The sequence below is a fragment of the Cydia fagiglandana genome, chromosome 14, assembly GCF_963556715.1.
Source record: "Cydia fagiglandana chromosome 14, ilCydFagi1.1, whole genome shotgun sequence".
Lineage (NCBI taxonomy): Eukaryota > Metazoa > Arthropoda > Insecta > Lepidoptera > Tortricidae > Cydia > Cydia fagiglandana.
In genome coordinates this window covers 15,659,524-15,682,298 of record NC_085945.1, presented here as the reverse complement: position 1 = coordinate 15,682,298, position 22,775 = coordinate 15,659,524, and the positions used below count along the sequence as shown (strand labels likewise).

General features: G+C 38.3%; 1 protein-coding gene and 1 non-coding gene across 2 annotated transcripts in view; both read left to right on the top strand.

Annotated features, from left to right (window-relative positions):
• LOC134670945 (paired box protein Pax-6-like) overlaps positions 1–22,775 on the top strand; it is a 53,617-nt gene extending 30,842 nt beyond the window's left edge. Inside the window, exons 5-9 of the mRNA XM_063528778.1 lie at positions 18,545–18,721; positions 19,632–19,714; positions 20,651–20,775; positions 21,560–21,744; positions 22,626–22,775. Of these exons, the coding sequence (XP_063384848.1) occupies positions 18,545–18,721; positions 19,632–19,714; positions 20,651–20,775; positions 21,560–21,744; positions 22,626–22,714 (659 nt within the window). The 3' untranslated portion in view covers positions 22,715–22,775. The remainder of the gene's footprint in view (positions 1–18,544; positions 18,722–19,631; positions 19,715–20,650; positions 20,776–21,559; positions 21,745–22,625) is intronic.
• On the top strand, positions 18,120–18,281 carry LOC134671018 (U1 spliceosomal RNA). Its single transcript, XR_010099159.1, has one exon. It is a non-coding gene; the product is annotated as a U1 spliceosomal RNA (small nuclear RNA).

Below are 22,775 nucleotides of genomic sequence, written 5' to 3'. Positions count from 1 at the left end.
GATCTTTCAGTCAAAGTGCTTTGCGTAAACTTAGTCTTTAGGGTTCCGTGGGAGGGTGCCAACCGAACGAAACCCTGTTTCTAGTCTCCCCTGTTGGATCGTACTATGTCTGTCTGTCAGAGTTTCATAAACCTTAAAGGTAAAACAGTTGAAAGTTTCCCATTGTGTAGGTACTTACATATATATAATCAATTAATCAATCAACGGCAAACCATCCACTTAAGTAAAATGTGATTTTTCCTCATTTTTAGTGTTCCGTACAAAACTTTGTTTACGGAACACTTATGGGATCACTTCGGTCTTGCAAATCAGTTAAATACGTTTTTTATGTTTGTACAGAAGTCTCTAGATTACATTGTCCGACACGCACTTGCGGTTTATTTATTTATTTATTTAATATTTAATTCAGATAACAAGATCAAGGTTTAGTTTACTACAAATAATCAATGTCTATTTGTTTTTTGATGTCTGAAAAATCAATAAATAAAAAAAAATATCATTTATCATTTTCAACTAAGGGCCTAGATACATACCTTACAAACTAACATACATACAATACTAAAAATCTTTCAAGTTAAAAATTATTTCGGCGACACGGCGGTTTTCATAATAAACAACATAATATATAATTATTTCCACAACATGAACAAAAGTGATAATCATAATAACAACAAAGTCTTAAAATGTACAAATGAATTAATCTTATTTTCCACATCATTGTTTACACCTATTAACTCAAACAAAGACTCGCGTTAGACCCGTCTATAATGTGAGTTAATATGTGTTGAAAACGCGAAAGTTTAAAATATTATATTGTTTACACTTTCAAGACCTAATTAAACCCCTTGTTTGACGGCTGAGGTGAGGTTGACCATGAAAATGCTTGTCTCATAAGTGTTTTTTCCGACGAAAACAAGCACTCAAGTGCTAGACGCGGCTCGAAGCTCAACGCTACTTCTGTGTGCACGAGCCGTGTGTTCGCCGTGGAAGTGCATAAAGCCTAGCCACACGACATCGTACCTAGGCTATTTGTCTATGGTCTAATGAGAGATTTTTAATTATAATGACACATTAATTTTTTCAACTTCAAAGCAAAGTTAATTCAAAGTTACCGAACCTAACCAGCAAAATTACCTAAATGTGATAAAAAATATTTTATTTATTTGTTGTACCTTGTTGCCTGAATCAATATTTAAATATTGATTCAGGCAACAAGGCCCATATTATAAATAGGTACCTTATAGACTAACATTCATACAATTTTCATAAAGTTAAAAACTAAACACTATTTAGACGACACAACAGAATGGCGTCGTGGCTCCGATGAATCGTCAGCTTTTGTGTCGGATTCGGCAGTTTGCCCCGGAACCTCCGAAACACGACACCCATTTATATCGACCCTCGTTTAAATTAACTTTACATATTTGGACTGATTCTAAAAATATAGGTAAGTACCTATGTCTTTTATTTTAGCAGAATTTGTCTAGGTTTGTAGATAATTTATATCTCTGTCGTTGAAGATATTGAGAATTGAATGGCTAAGTAGGCATCTGTACATTTACAATTTTTGTAATTGTAACAACATTAATGTAAGTAGCTCAAATATCGAAACCTTCTCAAACCGCACATGGTTATTAAGCATTCAACTCCCCGTAAAAGCGCCGGTACTCGCACGGCTCAGCGACCATGACGCCCAGTCTTGACGTATACGACGTCTGTGCCCGCCCATTGGAAACTTGAGGTAATAATTATGATAAATTCATACTGTTCATATTTTACTGAATTGCGCATTACATTTGGATGATTCTTTTCTATAATACTGATGAATTAGAAGCTATTTTTTCTCTCACTGGGTGGTGCTAAAGGCTCGTCACGCGGTCATGACGCCCAGAGGGGCTACCTCGAAAACCGAAATTCGCAAATTGCGGGGATCTTTCTCTTTTACTCCAATAAAGGCGTAATTAAAGTGACAGAGAAAGATGCCCGCAATTTGTGAACTTCGATTTTCGCGGTTGTAGCCCAGTCTTTCTTGATATTTATTGTTTACGACGTCTGTAGGTACGCGGCATATTAGAAACTTGAGGCAGCAAAACTTTATGACTGACACTTATCTTGCCAACTAGATAGAAATGATTACCTACTCATGAAATAATAAATTCCTAATTATCTCCAAAACAGCCTGGCTGATTTTTCAACGGCCTAGCTTCTGCAATATTGACTCGCTGGTTACCGTTTGCAACAATGTTTGCCCACCATCCAGCGAAGTGTCACGGCCGAGCTCGCCCGAGGCGCTGCTTTGTAGCAATTGTAGCTAGATTAGGGGCGCTTTGTGGTCTGTGAGCAAATCGTTGAAACGATGGCTTAATTAGGTTGCTGCCGTTTCGAAGTTCAAAATCCAACATTGGGAATTGGACAAAAAAAATAAGGATTATTATCAGAGGTAGGTATTGGAGGGCGATTTCCAATTTTACCGTTGCCTATAAAGTAACTTATTGATATTTATTTAATTAGAATCGCTATCTTTATATTGCTTTAAACAGTTACCCGTTGGACATATCGTATTAAAAAAATATTTTCCGGAGCGTCACGCACATAGGTACGATTACATAGTGAACGTAAACGTGACGACGTGGAAAGGACAATTTAGAACGTTTTTACTGACCGAGTTCAAAGTGTTAAAACGTTAGTTTAAGAATAAAATTAACCCCAATACCTATAAAGTCTGAAAAAAAAATCAATGCTTTTATTACTAATAAAGTAATAAGCAGACACTAATAAGCAGACAACCATGTAGGTACAATAAAATTGCACAAAAAAAATTAGTCACGATTCATTTTCAAACCGATCATAACACTACTAAAAATGACACCATCCCTTCAAAAAGAAAATCTTTCAAATATGCAACTATTTATTTAACTAAACGTTAAGGGTGCGGGTCCGTCTGAGCTCCAGTTAAGGGTCCTACAGCGATAGCGGCGGAACTAATTTTATTTTCGCGTCCCCTCCGAGGGGACGGGACACGGGACCGCTCGTTATTTTAATGTTAATTTATTTATGCGTGTTTAAGAGTGTCCGGAACACCGGACTGCTGTATTTATTCTTATTTGAGTGGGTACTGTCTGCGCTTCGTTTTAACAAGTATTTTTTGTGTTTAAAATTCCATTTCGTCACAAACTTTAAAGAAAATTTCAATGCATTGTGACGTTTTCATTGCTTTTCAGTGTACTCGATAACGAGATCGAAGTCTCTTAATGGCCATTTTCTTTACTTTTTCGCAGTAATGGTATACTTATAATATTTATGTAGGTACCTATAAAATTGTATTAGTCATTTTTGAATAAACCTTACCATTTTTATAAATTAAATAATTGTGTAGGTACCTAATTACCTATGTTTCGATACTTTTATTACAGTAACTGCGAAAAACACGAGATAAAAATAAAGTTGACAGTTAATCTACTAAGTGGGTAATTAATTCCTTACGATATTTTTATCCTATGTAAAGTGAATATTGTTTTATAATGAGAACCGTCGTAAAACGAAGAAACTTCCCGAACGCTCAAGGTTAATGTAAAACCAAAGTCTCTTTCAGCGGCACAACGGCAGGTCAAAAGACAGAATAAATCCATTACAGCCAAAACTAACTAACGTACCCCGTGATAAATGCCACAAGAAAGGGGCCGACATATACAGGATAACCGTAGCCAAAAGGAGAAGGATAACCGTCTGGGTCTGGCGAACTCAGATAAGGCGAAGAAAAATGTCACAAGATATATAACCGCGGGGCCTTCTATGGGGTCCCGTTGCACTAAATTAGTGAGATGTATGGCGCGTTGAATATTTATTTATTGGGTCTGAGTTATTGTCTTAAGTATTGTGTGTGTGGTGTGAAATGGAGCGTTAGGACTTAGGACATATTCTATATTCCGCTATAGATTGGGGAAATATGGCCGCTTTTTCTTGGCAACTTCCTGTATTATCGTAATTTTGATGATAGGTACTTGTTTTGGTTACCTACTTAATGATCAAGGTTCTTTCAAGGATTTTTGTTTTGATGTCGTTTTTTCTTCGTCAGATTTCAGTAAAATTTGGTTTCGGTAAAGCTGCTGATTCTGCTCAATATAAGTGCAATTTCACTGTATGTCCCAAAAATCTCCTTCTGAGTTACGAAAACGTATGGTATTTTGGTAACTAAACGGAAAATTTCAGACTTTTTTGGGATAAGTCTTGATTTCGTATTTACTCCGCCCAGAATGAGGAGCTCTTGAAAACAGCAAAAAAATCCTAATGTAACCAAAAAATATACCTCAACAAAATAAGAATTTAATAATCACTCCAGGTATGAAAAGTAGCGCCGCCAAAAAATCGCTTCGCTCTTCAAATCGCACTTTAGGAGAAATTCGGTAGGTACCACAAAGTAGCAGAGGCTTGTAAAAACTGGATATTTAATCATTTAATCAATGCAATCATGTACAACATTATAAGTATACAAGGTACACACATATGTGAACATGAACCCGGACAGGGTATAGCAATTAGTTTTAATCTTATACTAATATTTGCACAAAACTTCACTAACTCAGGGTTAACCGGTTAAACCTGGAGTTAACATAGTTACCAGTACAATTTGACACTGGGTTAAAGGTTTGACCAGTTAACCCCGGGTTAGTAGGATGGTGCAAGTTCTGTAGTTGCACAGACGGGACACAGACAGCTCCCACATAATCACCCTACTCTTTGAGGCTATTTTCTAGTCGAACGGACATACTAAAAATAGATAATTTCAGTACCAGTAATATTCTATTTGAACTTAAAGCTTAAGTTGTAGCAAATTTCTTTGCAGATATTAGTCTAAAGTAGAATAGGTAATATCAATTTAAGTATTTGTTTGCGTTCTTGGAAACATTCCTTTAGGTAATTATGATCTTCTTTGAAATACCTAGCAGTCTCATTTTGGATTTATTTTATTCATCACTACATATTTTGTATTGCTTGTAGAATTTATAATAGTTATCTGAAACACATATTATTTAATCTACAACATCATACAAAATAAAACGAAAATTATGATTACTTTACGTTACGAAAAAAACGTGGTACACATGTTTTGTGGCATAGTGAAATTGAAAAACTAAAGTAAAGTTGTTCTGTATGAAATACTTCTCCCAAATATATTAAGCTGATATGATAGGTGCTAGCTAGGTAAACTTTAAGTAAATAACCGAAAGGGAAATAATATATGCATACTTACAAATTTGTAAATAGATTTACAAAACCGTCACATAGATAAAACGAAAAGGATCACAATTCATAAGTCCATAATCCCTCAGCACACCTTTTATATCCGTCTAAAACAAAACCTAGCCCGTTTCACCCTTTATGCCCAAACGCTAAGACAACCAAAATAGAAGGGTATACACACGTATAACTATCGAACAGTAGGTACAAGCACATCAAAGGGGCATCCCTGGCATCCATATACTGGTTTATATGTACATATAGATACGTAGCTATATTGGTTAGGTATTTTGATTCAGAATTATGGTTGGTTAAATGGATTTAAATTTTGTTTGATGAACGTTAGTTTAATTTCGATTGACAGAGGTTTAGAGCTCATTTTTATTTAGGGGCTATTTGAGGTAGAGTTGACCACTGGAAGTATGCACGTGCATTCTGATGGACTAATCCAATTTAGCGTCTGTGGACTATACAAATGACATTTTTACAAAAATGTTGGATTGGATAGGCTTGCAATATCTTTAATTACTAAGGAATTATGAAGATTAAAGATATTTGTAATATATGGATATCTAACTTGAACCTTGACAATGATATAAAATTTTTGGTGGAACGCAATTTTTTTTTGCACGAATCTTTTTATCTCAGAACTAAGCTTTTGGGGGTTTTCCTTTTCTTTGAATATACACTACAGCCCTTCCGATGCAGACAACGAAGAAAATAATAATTATTATTTCCGTATTGCCACGGCATTCTTTTTTGTGCGTGACGCACTGGAAACTTTATATTCTAGACAAAAAATGTGTAGATACCGTTACTGATTCTGACTATAGGAATAAACTAAGGAAAGTTAGCTTTAATACAAATTGTGTCGTGTACTTACAAAACATTGTAAACCGGCTTTACGAATTGTCTACTTGTACATGTACATACCTATAGTTATAGCAACAGTAGCAACTGCATAGGTACCCATTTCATGTATCTACTCATATCTCCTTCACTAGCTAGTAGGTTAGATCTGTTGATGTACCTAATACCTTGGAGGATATAATTAAACGGAGTAGCCATTAACAAACGTTCCCCTTTGTCGAAATTCTATGATCATACACATTGCATCCACATTCCATGGACTGACGTTTGTGTGACATGGTTATTTTTACGTCGTCTACCTCTACATTTGGCGTGCCCCTCCCGCAAAAATCGACAGACTGTTTTTTACCGAAAATTACAGACAATGCGTCTCCATTCGGTTATATCCTCCAAGACCTACACACAACCCATTTATTTATTAGCATTAGCCCCACGATTCAAACCACCAAAACGGCAACAGATCAATTACATGACAGCCACACCCAAGCTAAATGCCGTATGAACATGACACTGTAATCTAGATACGACCTTCCTAATGCCGTATTCGAACTTCAAGATATTCACAAGAGACGACACGTACTAGATCTATTCTAGATACGTTATACGTTTAGATATCAACTAGTTCTCTTTTCCAGCGCGATTCGGGCAACCAATGTCACTTTTACGTTAGATAGAGTAAGATATCTATTAGATGTGAATTGGATCTCTAAGTCATATCCTGTGGAAATCGTTCAAGAGTAGAGAATCGCGAAAATGTCAAATTTGACAGGTTAGATCTTTTAAACATATCGTTATCGTATCTTGGTGATGTCTAAAAGATATCTAATAGATGTCTATTTCAAAATCCGAATCGGGCCCCTAGTCGAACGTGGTGTAACTGTCCATTTGGCGACCCTGTGTACAGAGGGAGCAATTAAACGACCCGGGGTTATAATGAACTACAATTTGCTGTATAGTATTATATTCGTCAGCTAAGTTAAATAACTAAACTATAGGTACTTATCGTCAGCTTGGTTTAAAAACTAAACTATAGGTACTTATCGTCAGCTAAGTTTAATAACTAAACTATAGGTACTTATTGTCAGCTAAGTTTAATAACTAAACTATAATTATGTACCTACCTACCTGTATTTTTTTTACTTCCTGTAATACACAGAGTACAACCGTACTACAACGATATTGAGGAATTTAGGAAGCTGAATATCTGTTTCAAGTATATTCATTTAAATATCTATAAAAAGTTATTTTTCAGAGGTACACGTATACGGGACATACATACACGTTATTATGTAAAACAATGCATGCTTATATTTTTTTTATTTTATTCGTAAAAAAAATCTTTTAAAAATAAAGAATGTACTTGGGTTTTGTTTATGTATTTTCTCCAAACGTAAAAAAGTTATATTGCCTATGCCTAATAATAGTAATAATTACTTAGGTATTTCACCTCAACGAACATAGTAAAATGTTAACCAAATACAGTATTTTAGTGTATCCTAATTCACCTGAGCAGTCTAGACCAAGGTTTGATCTACCCATCCATAAACGCGATGTAACAGCATTGCCGGCCGCCGCGCGAGCGCACCACAAAGGGCGCCAATAACGCATGAAACACGATTATAAAACATGAAAACGCCGGCAAAGGGCTCCAAACCCCTGTCTACGGCTTTGCGCGATTATACATGTGTTAATTTGCGTATGGGTTTGATGAGTACTTAGTTACCCTAACAGTGTTCCTATTCGACATATTTTAGATACAACTCGAGATATTTTCAATCTGTTTGCATCGTCTTATAACGCAAGCGTTACGCCCGTTTCAGGATTATAAAATATATATATACTATATAAACATTTGATATGCTTACCTACCTACTGACTAAAAGTATTAGGCACCTGCCTATATTGAATTAAGAAAATAAATAAATAATGTCCTAATTTCACAATGTCGGTCATTTAATTTTTTTTTGACGTGATAACGTCTTATAATATAAATCGATGAACACCGGTAGCATGAACGAAAACGTGTCACGTTGTGGACAGATTTCCATGGTAACGTTACGGCCACGTTTTCTTATGACATTATAACGCAAAAGTCGCAAAATTATCGTCCGTAAACAGACTTTACAAACAACCATATTTTTTTGTTGGAAGGTATTCTGTCACATCGGCCAGGAAAAATGTTCATCCATATTTTCTTTAGGTACATTAGGGAGTTTGAAGCAAAATGAAATAAAGTATTATTTTCAAAATAGTTTTTCTAATGTAATATAATATAACCATAGTCTAAAAACTAGTCTAAAAACCATAGTTAAACGTAAGTTGTTTTAGTACCTAAGTACTGATAGCAGTTTTTTCTATCTGGTATTAATATGCAGTAGTTATAATTGTACTTACACAGTTAACATTAATTTATGAACCTCCAGGTCTTTTTTATTGTATCTTTTGTTGCAGTACATCTTGTATTGTATTTTTGATATGTTTATATGACTGTTTGGTTTTCTCAATAAATTTAAAAAAAAATAACTTTAAGAGTAAAATATTGAATAAGGCACGTGTTGTCGTATTATCGAATTTTGACTGCCTTTTTCAATAGGAAAAAAATATATAACAAAAAATTATTATAAATTTGTATAGGTAGGTTCACTTTGTCACATGGACATGTGACAAAGTGAAATAGTAATATTATAAATTAGAAACAAAATTTATATAGAAGATTTATATTGCCGTCTTGGTCTTCAATTCTGCCGCAAATAGTTCCATTCGCATTCAATTCATTTTATCGAGTTAAGTATAAATGCGTTCACTTTTTGCATTTTTTTAAGTTAGCTTACCAAATGTATATCGATTACTTGCAACTAATTTGCATTACTCATATTAGACCTAGGGGCTAAATTACGTCATCGATTACACCCCTCCCCCCCCCCTCAAATCGTCCAAAAATCATGCTTCGAATGACCCCCTTTTCCTCCTATGTCATGCTACCATCATCCGATGCCCAGAATAATTTGAAATGACGTAATTTATAAATAGCCCCCTAGTAGATATGTAATTAAATGTAATTAAGTTCCTAAACTTTTTCAAGGGAGGCCCTGGTATTTTTTTTATAATTAAGGTACGCTGCGCATCGTTACGGGTTTTCTAAATTTAAAAAGCATAAGCAATAGCACCACTCACACGAGACGACGCCCAGGATCGCGCAAAGTGGAGGAAAGCAAGTAGGAAAGCGGACCCTGGCAAAGGCCGGGATAACGCTAGGTAGAAGAAGAAGCAATAGCACCACTATCACGATCTGACAAAGCTTCTCTGAGCACAAAAGACTCAAATTCAAGACTATGATATACCTCGGTGACAAGCTCTAAAAATAAAGAGAAAAAAAAAGACTATGATATTTTAGAATTTAGCACCTTTTCCATGGAAATAGTTAGCCAGATTGCAGTCCATTTGAATAGTACTATACCGCCGCCAGAATACAGCCGTCGCTATATCAAGTATGTGTTGTTTACCGCGTGGGAGGAACCGGGGCGGCACTAACGCGACTCCGCCCAAACCCGTTTTTTATCTGTGTCTATGGGATCGATGATATTTGTTCATCATTTTTGTCTGTGGTTGCGGTTTAATTGAATGTTGGTAAAAATGAGAATGGCGTTTTAGGATGTATATAGGTACTGATGTATGCAAATTATTATTTTAAAAAGTGTGATTGTTATGTAGATTATGAATAAAAAGAGAAATTTTGTATTTTATTCGTTTGGTGAATACTTTATAGAGTTAGACCAAGAAAAGTCTGCAGAGATTTTGATAGCCCACGCAGTGCAGGTGTTATTACGTCATAATTTCATAGAAGTTTGACGTTTAAAATAACACTTGCACTGCGCGGGCTATCAAAATCTCTGCAGACTTTTCTTAGTCAACTTGTAACGAACGGGTAGTATATTTTGATGTTCCTACAAATAAAGTCTAAATTAACTGCTTAATTTTGTTAAACCTGCAAATACATTAATATGCACTCTTAAAAACTGTACACCGCATTTATGTAATAATAATTTTATCAAACCCCTTTAAACTTAGATACCTACTGCGTACATTGAAACGCAATTCCGTTTTGATTACTTATCTGTGAAAATGAACATTAAACACATTGAGTATGCACCCTCTCGTCTCGGTTACCTGCGTATCCCTTCCCATAGACAAAATGTCTTATCTGTGGTTGAACTCGAACTGAAATACAACCTTTTTGACGCCAGCCCTCGCTCAAAATGGCGGACGCGTGTCCGGAATCGTAATTCTTATCGTTTTTCATAAATGCCGTTTGAATTTCAGTGTGTTTAATAAAATTATGCAATTATGAAAGCACACCGGTGAACCGGTTTATGGAGTTGGAAAGTTTGTAACACCTTTGAATTTCATTGGTTATACCTAAACTTCTCTTATCAATGATTTATTATGAAGTAGGTATATATTGCGATATAAAATAGTAGAAATTAAATAAAATGGAACTTCAAATTTCCCAAATTGTTGACATGTTTAAGCATTTTACTTAAAAAATGTGACAGTTACGTAGAAATTTGCGCCCTCAATAATTCTCTACCATATCAAGTCGGACCATAGTACTCAATTCAGGAAAACTACTAGAAAATTATTAGGTACTTATTTATCGTTATGTTCAGTAGATCTGTAAAATATTATTGCTTGACCTACCACAATAAGTATTAATTTTGCCACACATTTTTATCGTAAATCATCGTTAAATTAAATAAAATCAACACGTATTTTCTGAGCTTCGTCAATATCACGTCCGTTCTTAATTTTAAAAACAAGAACATTATAAGTACCTACTCAACGCAAAAGACAAAAATTTAATTAAAATTCCGTATATTAGTTAATATCCATAAATGCAGAGGTAGGTATTAGAGGCGTCTCTGGGGGAAACATGTCACAGCGATGACATTTCCACGATAAGGCCGCCGTTACTGGCACCGCCATCTTAGTTGAGCGGGAAAAATAATGCGATGTCGGAATACTTTCGAAATGTTTACTTAGGCCAGTAAAACAATGAAAATAAACAAAGTTGTTTGTTTTCTTTAATTGCAAAAAGCTTTCAGTTTTTATTTATATACCGTATTTGAGAATTAAGTGTTATTCTCGCCTCGTTCCAAACTATATCATAATATATGATAATATAAAAAAATCGATTGCATTAGTGGTCCACGCAAATTTAAACGTTGTCATGAATGTCATTCCAAGCATTAATAAGATATTCAATTATTCCACATACGTACATACCCCACGTTGGGCGCCACTTTTCGCAAAGTCCATATTCAATTGTATGTTCCCAGGAAGTCATATTTTATGTTATTATTAGATTTAAAAAAATATTTGTCTGACCTAAATTATGTCATAAATATGAAATAACAAAACAGCATCAAGCAATACCCATGGACATACTCAGTATATCCTACAACGTTAACTCCATATAACGTAGTCACGAAATGATACAGCCAATTTCAAGCTTTTGTACAAAGTTAACTCAACACGACGTGGCCCCACGTTTGGGCGCCACTTTTAGCAATATCCATATTTAACCGCCGACGCCGCCATTTTTCCCGCAACTGTTTATTAGTCAGTTATCTGTTGTCATCCCAGTAGACATAAATAGTGACACGTCCATTATCTGATACGGATCTACACATCATTACGTCGCCTTCGTGTAGCATTAATGTTTCGCATCTGACAGATGGGCCCCTGATACAAATCATATTTTACCCCCAAGTCATACATTTTCATGGAATTTTATGCCCTATGTCGTAGCGTTAGGCATCGTCTGATGTGAGGTTTCAAATTGTATATTAAGTTGTCAAATATGTTGGTATGAAATTGGCGGTGTTACAACTTTTGGGATGAGATAGGAATACGTAAATTGGTTTTCGATTCTTACTGTTTAGAACGCATATTGTTAAATATAGTGCGATGTTTACGTTACAATATGTTCTAATTAATCAAAGTTTGTTGTGAATAGCGAATGAAACAATATATGTAATTGCGTATTTTCTACCTCATCTCAAACGAATAAAATTGTAACCTATCACAAAGTAAGTATGATTGCTGGATATAAATAAGAAAGTAAGAAAACCAAATTTATACATATCCTTTATATACCACTACCACTTCTAAATCATCAATAAAAGCACGGCTACCACGAGTTGGCGTTCGACATTTACGTTAGGTACGATTCTTTGCATTAAAAATATATTTTTATTATCCTCCTAAGGTCCAAGGTCCTACCTATAGTACTTATTCAGTTCGATGATTTAAATCATATTCAATTGGAACAGAGTCGCATTTGTTTTGTTTCGTATAATTTTCAAACAAAACCAAAATCAACTCTATTCCATGCACTAAAGGTTCAAATTTCAGTGGCAAATTCTGGATTTTTCTTTTGTATGGCTGGGCCTTAGGAGGTTATAGTCTCTGTCGTTAAAAACAGTCCATCACACATGTTTATAGGACATAAATGTATCTATATACATTTATTTATATCATTATTTTCAATATATGGCCTTAGCTGATTTAAATGAAATGTGTACTTACAGTAAAGCTTATTAAATAAAAAGAATTTCTTTAGAAGGAATCCACCATTCGACCATTCGGAAATTAATAGTGTTCGAAGTACTCGAACAAGACGTTATCCATCGAGGCGCAAAATAAACCCATGAAATATTTCAATCATACCATCATACCTACCACTCCTGAACTAGAAAATTTCTGAAAAGCTTGTTCTTTGTGGTAAATGTATATCAATAATTTTAGAGTTATATTTAAGGGAAAAAGATACCGTAAAATCAGGAAACTTTAATCCACAGTTTACAATTGGTCCAGATTCAAGTTATAGTAAAATATTTTTCAAAGTATGTTGAGAAGGTATATGAAATAGAAAAAGCATTAGTGTATCTAAGCTCCGAAATCAATATAACCGGGTACAGGCCATAAAGGCTCTTTAAGAATCAACGTTAAAAACTGGACCATAGTTGTACTTAAGGACTATAGTTACCTGAGTTTACGGTATTAGTAAACTCGGCAATTTATTGATATACACCTCTGTTTTCTCAGTATTCCGCCTTCAAATGCCTGCCGCTGTATTTTCTGCTCACAATTTACTTTGATATTCCATTTTCTTGGACAACTGCCCATACTTTCAATGCCAATTCTTGTAAAAACTAGGTTAGTCGTTTAGTTTATGTTCTTCGTGCTTGAACTTAACTCATGTTAGACCGGGCCGGGTCGCGGGTTCAAACCCCGGCTCGTACCAATGAGTTTTTCGGAACATAATACATATTTCGTACATAAGTACGAAATATCATTTGATATTTACTAGTCGCTTTTCGGTGAAGGAAAACATCGTGAGGAAACCAGACTAATCCCAATAAGGCCTAGTTTCCCCTCTGGGTTGGAAGGTCAGATGACAGTCGCTTTTGTAAAAACTAGTGCCTACGTCAAATCATGGGATTAGTTGTCAAGCGGACCCCAGGCTCCTATGTGAGCTGTGGCAAAATGCTGGGATAACGCGAGGAAGAAGAAGAGACCGGGCCGGGGCCGAGCCGGAGCTTCCGGCGCCTCGTTTTATGGGAAGCACCACGTGATCACCGATCAGCCGTCATAGAGAATGACATGTCGGGCGCCTCGGCCCGGGCCCGGCCCGGTCTAGCGTCATCCTTAAGACGTGTACGTGAGATAAACAAACAAGTGGTTGGTTTTTGACTAAATGTCTGTCTGTCAATTAAGATTAAAAAGATATTGTTGTGGCAATAAATTATTTATCTATCAATAAGTTAATACTCGTGTAATTTTGGACGCAGTTTGCAATCTTGTCGAGTCAGATTTTATCGAAAAAACGTGGATAACCCGCTTTAAATACGTACTTAAATCTCACGGAAGATTTACAATTAAAATTATCAACAGAATAAGAATCTGTATTCTGTAGAGCTGCATCCTAACCACGTCCTAACTTACCTAACACAATACTTATTCTACAAACCATTTTAGATATTCCAAAACCGTTCCATTATTGAGCCATACATTTTTAACCGTGGCGGGGTTACGTGGTAGGCCCCCGTTATCGTCAGTTTCCGCATGAACGCGCTTTACGCCCCCCCTCCCCCCGGCCGCCTCACCCCCGCACCGGAGACAAGTACCACGGAATCTTGACACTTTAACTTAATTTATTTGCCTGAGAATTTGCGGTTCTGTAGATTAAAAATCGCGACGGTTGTTTAGAAACGGATTTGTGTGGAGGAGTTATGATTTGTCGGCGAAGTTGTGAATGTCGGCAAGTTTATATACAGTTGTACTGAGATTATTTGTTTCTGGGGGAATTCGACTAGTAATAGTAATTAAGTTTTAGTAAGTTGCGGAGTCAATTTATGTATGTATGTAGGTATATAGGTAGGTACTTTATTGTATATAGGAATAAAACACGAGAAACACAGTTACAGAGTGAATTAAATACCTTGCCTTGTATGGGATCTCTTCCAGTTAACCTTTGAGAAAATGAATATTTATATAAATATCACTGTTGAAACTACGGATCGTTCGCTATTATTGTTTTTTAGGGTTCCGTACCCAAAGGGTAAAACGGGACCCTATTACTAAGACTTCGCTGTCCGTCCGTCCGTCCGTCCGTCCGTCCGTCTGTCACCAGGCTGTATCTCACGAACCGTGATAGCTAGACAGTTGACATTTTCACAGATGATGTATTTCTGTTGCCGCTATAACAACAAATACTAAAAACAGAATAAAATAAAGATTTAAATGGGGCTCCCATACAACAAACGTGATTTTTGACCAAAGTTAAGCAACGTCGGGAGGGGTCAGTACTTGGATGGGTGACCGTTTTCTTTTTGCTTTTTTTTGCATTATGGTACGGAACCCTTCGTGCGCGAGTCCGACTCGCACTTGCCCGGTTTTTTATTTATTATAGTTATTAGACTGAGAATTATTTTTCACGTTTCAAGGGTACGATTACGCTGCAGCATAACACACCAAGAAAACTAGTGGCTAGTAGAGATGACACGTTCAGGTTTAAACAATATGATCCCATAACGCTTTTCTTGCAAGTGTCAAGTTCAGTGGACTTTCTGGACACATTCAGACTCCGGCTCGTAGGTACAGTCAACAACAGCGCTATGAATACAGGCAAAGTGACAAAAATATGTATACAGTACTTTATTGCCTGTACATTAAGGTCATGTATACATATTTTTGGCACTTTGCCTGTATTCATAGCTCTGTTGTTGACTGTACTGAACGCGTTATAAAAACAGTATCTACTTTTTTTTAATGTAAGTATACTGATAATAGTTTTGGCAATTTTGCCAGCTGTCTTCTCCTAGCTGGTGAATTTTTGTAACTAAGATAATTTTGTTGAATTAGCTACGTACAATACAGAAGATGCATTTAATGTCAAATCAAGATCAGTGTTTTAATGTTCAAATACCGCTGGTTTACTGAGGCTACACGGTCAGCTAAACTGTCTATGGGCGTAACGTAATGGGCGTAGCGTAGCGTCATAATGCATCAGCGCCATATTAATAATTTGTACAGTACCTATAGTCTGTATCTTTGGGTATTTAAAAAAGGGTATACAAAATCTACCCTTTTTTACTCTCAACCACAGACAAAACATCCTCCAGACTGAGCATAGTCGCGCTACCCCCTCTGCCACGCATACGGTAATTTTACTCCATGTTTGAGTCAAAAGTGTCTTTGTGTGACGTCCGTGTCTTTGAACGGACCAATCACGGCATGAGACTTCGCTCACCTCGTCCCGCGCACCCCCGCATTTTTTGGAATCTAATAACTGTTAGCGAGCTCGCAACAGTGTGCGTTTGTTAGCTCGCAACTTGAACTAACAAACGCGCGCTATTGCGACCTTGTTTTTAGTTATAGATTCCAAAAAATCGACAATGTCACAACTCTCCTCTGTCACAACTCACCTCGGTCTCCCCTGCCTAAAGATACAAAGTAGGTTTAAGTTGAGTCATAGTCATAGGTAGGTAATGTTTTGTTGTTGGTTGAGTCAATAATCTCCGTCGCGGTACACCCTTAGACCCGAAACGGGCGATATTATGGCGACGAAACAACTAGATTTAAGGACAAATTGTCATAATCTCCTTCGCGGTTACACCAGCGCGGGTCTAACGGCATCGGCACAGAGGGCCTACCGCGAACCACATTCGACGTATTGCCTCGCTGTCACACCTAAGTACGAATTTACAAGTGCGACAGAGAGGCAACACGTCGAACTGTCACGGTAAGCCCTCAGGATTATAGCGACGGAACAACGCCCGGTTTATTGCGGCTACGCGGTCGGATACTATGATTAAACACTATGTTTATGGGCGCAATTTATGAAGCATTAACCACTATCGCTTAAATATACAAGAGCGATAGAGATAGACGGATGAACAAACGATCAAAGAGGTTGACAGTAGGCCTCCAAATGTGACGTCCCACGGGTACAGGTACCTTATTAGGGGTCATCCATTAATTACGTCACACGAATTTCTAGGTTTTTTACCCCTCCCCCCCTCCTTGTCACACTTGGTCACATTTGGCAAACCCCTCCCCCCTAGTGTGACGTCACATTTTTTCGACGAAATCGCCAAATCGAATTAAGTAAGTACCTAAGTATTATTAATATTTTATCAAAATACTTTTGACGATATAAATATTAGTAATTTTATAAACCAAAACTGCTTAGGACAGAAAATTAAACGAATAAAAACGATTATCGTTTTAAAAACTTGTTATTTAAATGTACAGCGAATAAAATAATTTACTTAAATAAATTTTCGGTTACTGATGAAGTTAAAGTGACGTCACAAAGTTTGTGCCTCCCCCCTCCCCCATGTCACAATATGTCACATTTTCTTGACCCCTCCCTCCCCCTAAACATGTGATGTAATTAATGGATGACCCCTTATGGCGGTTGGCGCTTACGCTATTATTAACGCCGCTCCAATATTATTGCGGCGCTATGCGACGTAAGCACCAGCCGCCACAAGGTACCTTTTGCCGTAGAACGTCACAAATATCGTCGCGGTAACAGTTATGTAGCTCATTTTGCCGACGCGCGAAAGTTCTAAATTTACAGGCCATACCGCCTGATAAAACCGACTACGGAACGAACTCATATAAATTTAACTGTTATCGACTTTGTTTGCGGGAATTAATTATTACTTGCAAGTTTGGAACTTTCGCCTTTGATGATATAGCGGTCGGTGTTATGATTACAAATTCCACGGAACTGGTTTTGCCGATTGTTTGATTTTAAAGTGCGAGGTTTAAGCACATTATATTTGACTACCTTACCTACCTACCTACCTTACCTACCTTTATGTACCTTTATGTAAAACCCTTTTTATGTGCAAATAAATGATTATGATTAAGTAGGTTGTAGGAAATGGAGTTAAATGTTGGCGATTCCACAATAATAAAAAGTTTTGAGAGTTTAAGTTGATCCTATCTTGAACTACCGCCGTTTCATAATAATGACCTTTGAAATGACGTCTAGGATCTGATTACGACATAAAAACTACTTGTACCTTATTTGTAATGATTTAGAATGCAAGACTAGAGGTTTTTCACTCAATTGTTCACTCGGCTCACGATTGCATGAGTCATTAAGGCACATATAGTCAGAGGGCCTACCGCGAAGAACGAAAAATCTAGAGAAGCAGAATAAAGAAATTTTGATTTTCGTCTTTCTCGGCAGCGAGAAAAAGAACGTGTTATTCGACTCAAACATCCGGTTTGCTACACAGAGAGGATTCTTTATATGTACATAATATCTTTGTCTATACATAATATCCTGTCTGTATAGCATTCGGCTTTTATGGAATTTAGTTCTAACATTTGCCGCTAGATGTCGCTGTGCTCTCCGCGTCGGAATCGTACATCGCGGTGTTAAGATTTTTCCACGAATGACGACCCTCGCTGCGTACTGTTGTGAACTCATACTTACCTGGCATAGGGGATACCGTGATCAAGAAGGCGGTTCCCCCAGGGCGAGACTCTTCCATTGCACTGCGGTTGGGTTGACCCTTGCGATTATCCCTAATGTGGATAACTCGGATGCGTAATTTTTGGTAGTGGGGACTGCGTACGCGCTGTCCCCCCATTTAATCATAAGATCCGATATTGTCAAACTACACAACGGGACTTAATCGCGTATTTAAGTTTTAAGATTTACCTCCGACGTTTCGAGGACGGCGTTTTCCCCGTGGTGGTGATCGTGGTCCGAGAACACGGGGACAACGCCGTCCCATTAAGTACCGTTGTGCAGTTTGATAATGTTTAATAATCGTGAAAGTTTAAATCAATGAGATCTGATATTATTATGAAGTCTAAAGTAAAACTAAGTTATTTATTCCTTTCCCAGGAGAAGAGCCACTGGAAGGCCTAGAAGGGCTCCACTCCGACGAGACGGGGTCCGGCGACAACTCCAACGCGGGCTCGAGCGGCGCCGACGACGATGCCGCGCGACTGCGGCTCAAGCGCAAGCTGCAGAGGAATCGCACCAGCTTCACTAACGAGCAGATCGACAGCTTGGAGCGCGGTAATTTTACAATATCTTCACTCTATAGGTGAAGCGCTGATGGCCTAGCGCAATCACAGAATAAATAATAGTACTAGATACAGACTCGCTCTCATAACAAAACGCGTCTGTCACGATCAGCACAGATATGGCCGCTAGGTGGCGACAGCGCCACGCGCGGCCTATGGCAAACCCCAAAATTGGGGTCGAACGGATGGACTTTAAGCTACCTGTAGCAAAGCGACGAAATCGCGGAGTGAGCCACGCCTGGCGCAATCAAGTCGCTGCATGGTTAGAACCCCGGCTCGTACCAATGAGTTTTTCGGAACTTATGTACAGTTGCCATCAGATATATCGGAGCAGCCAAGGTGTTAACAAATATCTGAACACTCCTCTATTGTCAAGGCGTTAGAGTGCGTGTTCAGATATTGTAAACCCCTTGGCCGCTCTGATATATCTGATGGCGACTGTACAAAATATCATTTGATATTTACTAGCAGCTTTTCGGTGATGAAACCGGACTAATCCTAATAAGGTCTAGTTTACCCTCTGGGTTGGAAAGTCAGAATGGCAGACGCTTTCGTAAAAAATAGTGCCTACTGGCGTTGTAGGAGCGGACCCCAGGCTCCCATGAGCCAAGGCAAAAGCCAGGACAACGCGAGGAAGATTACGATGGTTTTCATTCTATAGGTGTTATTCTATGATCTAAATCCTTAGAACACTTCTGCTGAGGACAAAGAAAGTTATGTTGTTGCCGTGTGTCAGCAAGGTAACAGAAAGTGTCCGGCGAAAGGATATCCACACCCACAACCACATATTTATAGGTGCATTTTTTTCTGGCCTATCTGAGTGTCCCATGCAATGTGTGTGTGTGTGTCCTATGTGCAATTAGTTTTTATATATTTTTCTATATGTAGACCTTACATTTCAGAGTTCGAGAGGACGCATTACCCGGACGTGTTTGCACGGGAGCGACTTGCTGCCAAGATCGGTCTGCCAGAGGCCAGGATACAGGTGAGAAGACTTCTTTTACTTACATCTTCCGAGTTCTGACTACTTTAGCCTGATTGACAGCCCACAAGATGGTGGTCCCGGGTTCGACTCCCAAAAAAATAACATAAAAATCTGACTTGGCCGCCCATGGCTTAATAAATCCTTAATTTGATACTAAGACGCTGATCTGTTAAAGATTACCCAGTCTGTTTCTAATGATGTTCTTTTTAAATTCAATTACCTTACATATCGAAAAATATCTCTCATTAAATTTCAAATTAGTACTCAAATATTTAGATAAATTGAAGAATGAGGAATAATCCAACTTATTATTTGATTTGAATATTTAGCGATATTAAGTATTTTTGAAAATTACATAGAGGTCACTTTTGCACAGGAATACATTATGCATATCTGCCCATCGAAGAATAAGACAGATGTTTGATTATTCCTTATTCCACAAGAGCGGATCTAAGAAGGGGTTTCAATACCTAATATTATCATCAACCTCTTCTTCATAATTCAAGAATAAAGAGGTTTATTTCTAGACTCCGACGATCCTAGGGTTACCAGACAGCTCAGTTTACGAGAATTACTAAATATCACGAGTACGTATGAAATATCTCAAAATATATTTAAAACACCTGTCAGCTTTTTTTACCAAAAGCATTTCATTCAGTATTTTCTGCATCTCGCGTAGTGCAGCGGTCGGCAACAGGCGGCCCGCGAACCTCTCGGTTGCGGCCCGCGAGCCACCCTGGCTATTTTGTATATAATATTGACAAACGACAATGTCTGCTCGCAAGTCACAAATATTACCAAAGTGCGGCCCGTGTCAACTTCGTTAACTACTATGTGGCTCTTGGCTGCTAAAAGGTTGCCGACTGCTGCCCTAGTGGATCCGCTCTACGTATGATTAGCGCCCCGCGCGCCCTGTTAACGTAATCCGACGTTAAGGTGTGGTTCTCGAATCGGCGCGCGAAGTGGCGGCGCGAGGAGAAGATCCGCGCGCAGCGCCGGAGCCCCGAGTGCTACCCGCCGCAGCCGCAGTACCCGCCGCCCGTCAACATCGACACCTACAGGTAATAACCTAACCTATCACACAGCCGTCACCACAAGGGGCGCGAACCAAAGCAGGCTCGGCAGCAGGGATGCGGAAGAGCCGTCACCCCCTCAAAAGTCAAATGACTACACAGCAATAACCTACTACCACTGACTAACGTAACCTAACATGTTCTGAAAAGATCCGCGCGCAGCGGTGCAGCTCCGAGTGCTTCAGGTATGTGGATTAAATAGGTTTGGTTGGTGTACTATGTTGTACAAAGCGCACCAAGCGCAATGAGCCAAATGGCAGCAGATTTTGAAACCTTTAAACGCTAACCTTAAACATGTTGAGTTATCGTGTTCAAAGCGCCAATAAGTTGGTGTACTTATCTATAGGTGCATTGAAGAAATTCAAATATAGGTACTATTTATGTAGGTACATATTAAGGTGACAATCCATTTCCAACGACAGCTGCACTACTGTTGCGACGTTACTGTCATTCATTGTCTTATCATTCATTTTACTATGGAAATTGACAATAACATCGACGTATCGGAGCAGTAGTGCAGCTGCGGTCAGAAATGGAATGTTACCTTTGCCAATACAAATAATGATACCAACTTAATTTAATTTTTATACACACTTCCTACTAAAATACGTCTAGATATTTAGGTATACCTAAAAGTTTGGATTGCAATTATTTTACCAAACTGCTTACAATTGACTGTTTTTTTATTTCATACTCGTTTCTTAAACGCATAAACTGCATGGTACCTTAAAGACTTTAAATTGCCTGTAAACTAACTTATTTATTTCTTCAGTCCGCTAACCCCAATGGGCTACGGACCGACGCCCATGCCTGAACCAGCGCCCGTGCCCGTATGCGAACCGGACCCGGAGCTCTGCAAGGGCGGGTTCCTCGGCTACCCTCGCTATGAACTCGGCTACCGACAACCACCGCATTACGTCAACCACCCGTACCAGCACGAGCCCTCGCCGACATCAGGTAACAACCATATTATTATAGCTGTCCCACCACCTGTAGCTAGTCCCACCATGTCAGATCTCTACAAGGGGTCAGATCTATACGTGGGCCGAGGGGCTGCCTCGCTACGAACTGGAATACCGGCAGCCACCACATGGCATTGATACCTATAGGGACATTAGGGACCGTACGCGTTGGAGGGTCTGTCATCTTTTGGCTTGTATCGGAAACATGTGCACATATACATATACATATACATATACATATGGGCGGGTTTAAATTCAGCAAGCTGTACCCGCACCTTTTTCATTACTTACACAATTTGTTGCACAATGTTTAGATTAATACTTACCTACTTACTCCTTATACCTAAGATGGACTAATTACCTACCTAACCCTTATACACTATACCTAAGAACTTATGTAAAAAGTAATGAAATAAACGCATTTGTATTTTGTATTTGTATTTGTATATACATTGCCAAAACAAGTGCTACCCTCTACCGTTCTTGTATGTACGTTTTCTTGTGCATAGTAGGTTGTGCCATCTTGTGGGCTACATCGGAAGCATAAACGTCTCATTTACGCCTCGCGCCAAAAATCTGACGGCTCCTATGCTGGCCCCTATAGTTCATGCACGCCCCTATAGAACTGGCGTGAATTAATCGGTTTCAAAATTAGAAGAGTAGTGATTTCTAATGTCGGAAGCCAAGATCCTCTTTGGGTCGCTCAGTATGCGTAGTTTGTTACTACTAACGCCATCTAGTAGGGACATTGCAAACTCGACTCAACCTTCAATAGATGGCGCTTCCCGTCATATGCATGCAACAAAGTAAATCTCGATATTGGTATACCAAACTTGTACCTACCTCTACTAATGACCTCATCTTGTAATTTTCCAGAGCTAGGCGGCCTCCTAGGCGCCGGCGTGTCTGTCCCGCTCGCCGTGCCGGGACAGGAGTCCCAGCAGTACTGGTCGCGGCTGCAGTGACCCTGGTGGAACTAACTTAGCCCGACAACATCAAGCATTTTTAAATAAGCTCTGCACTCCG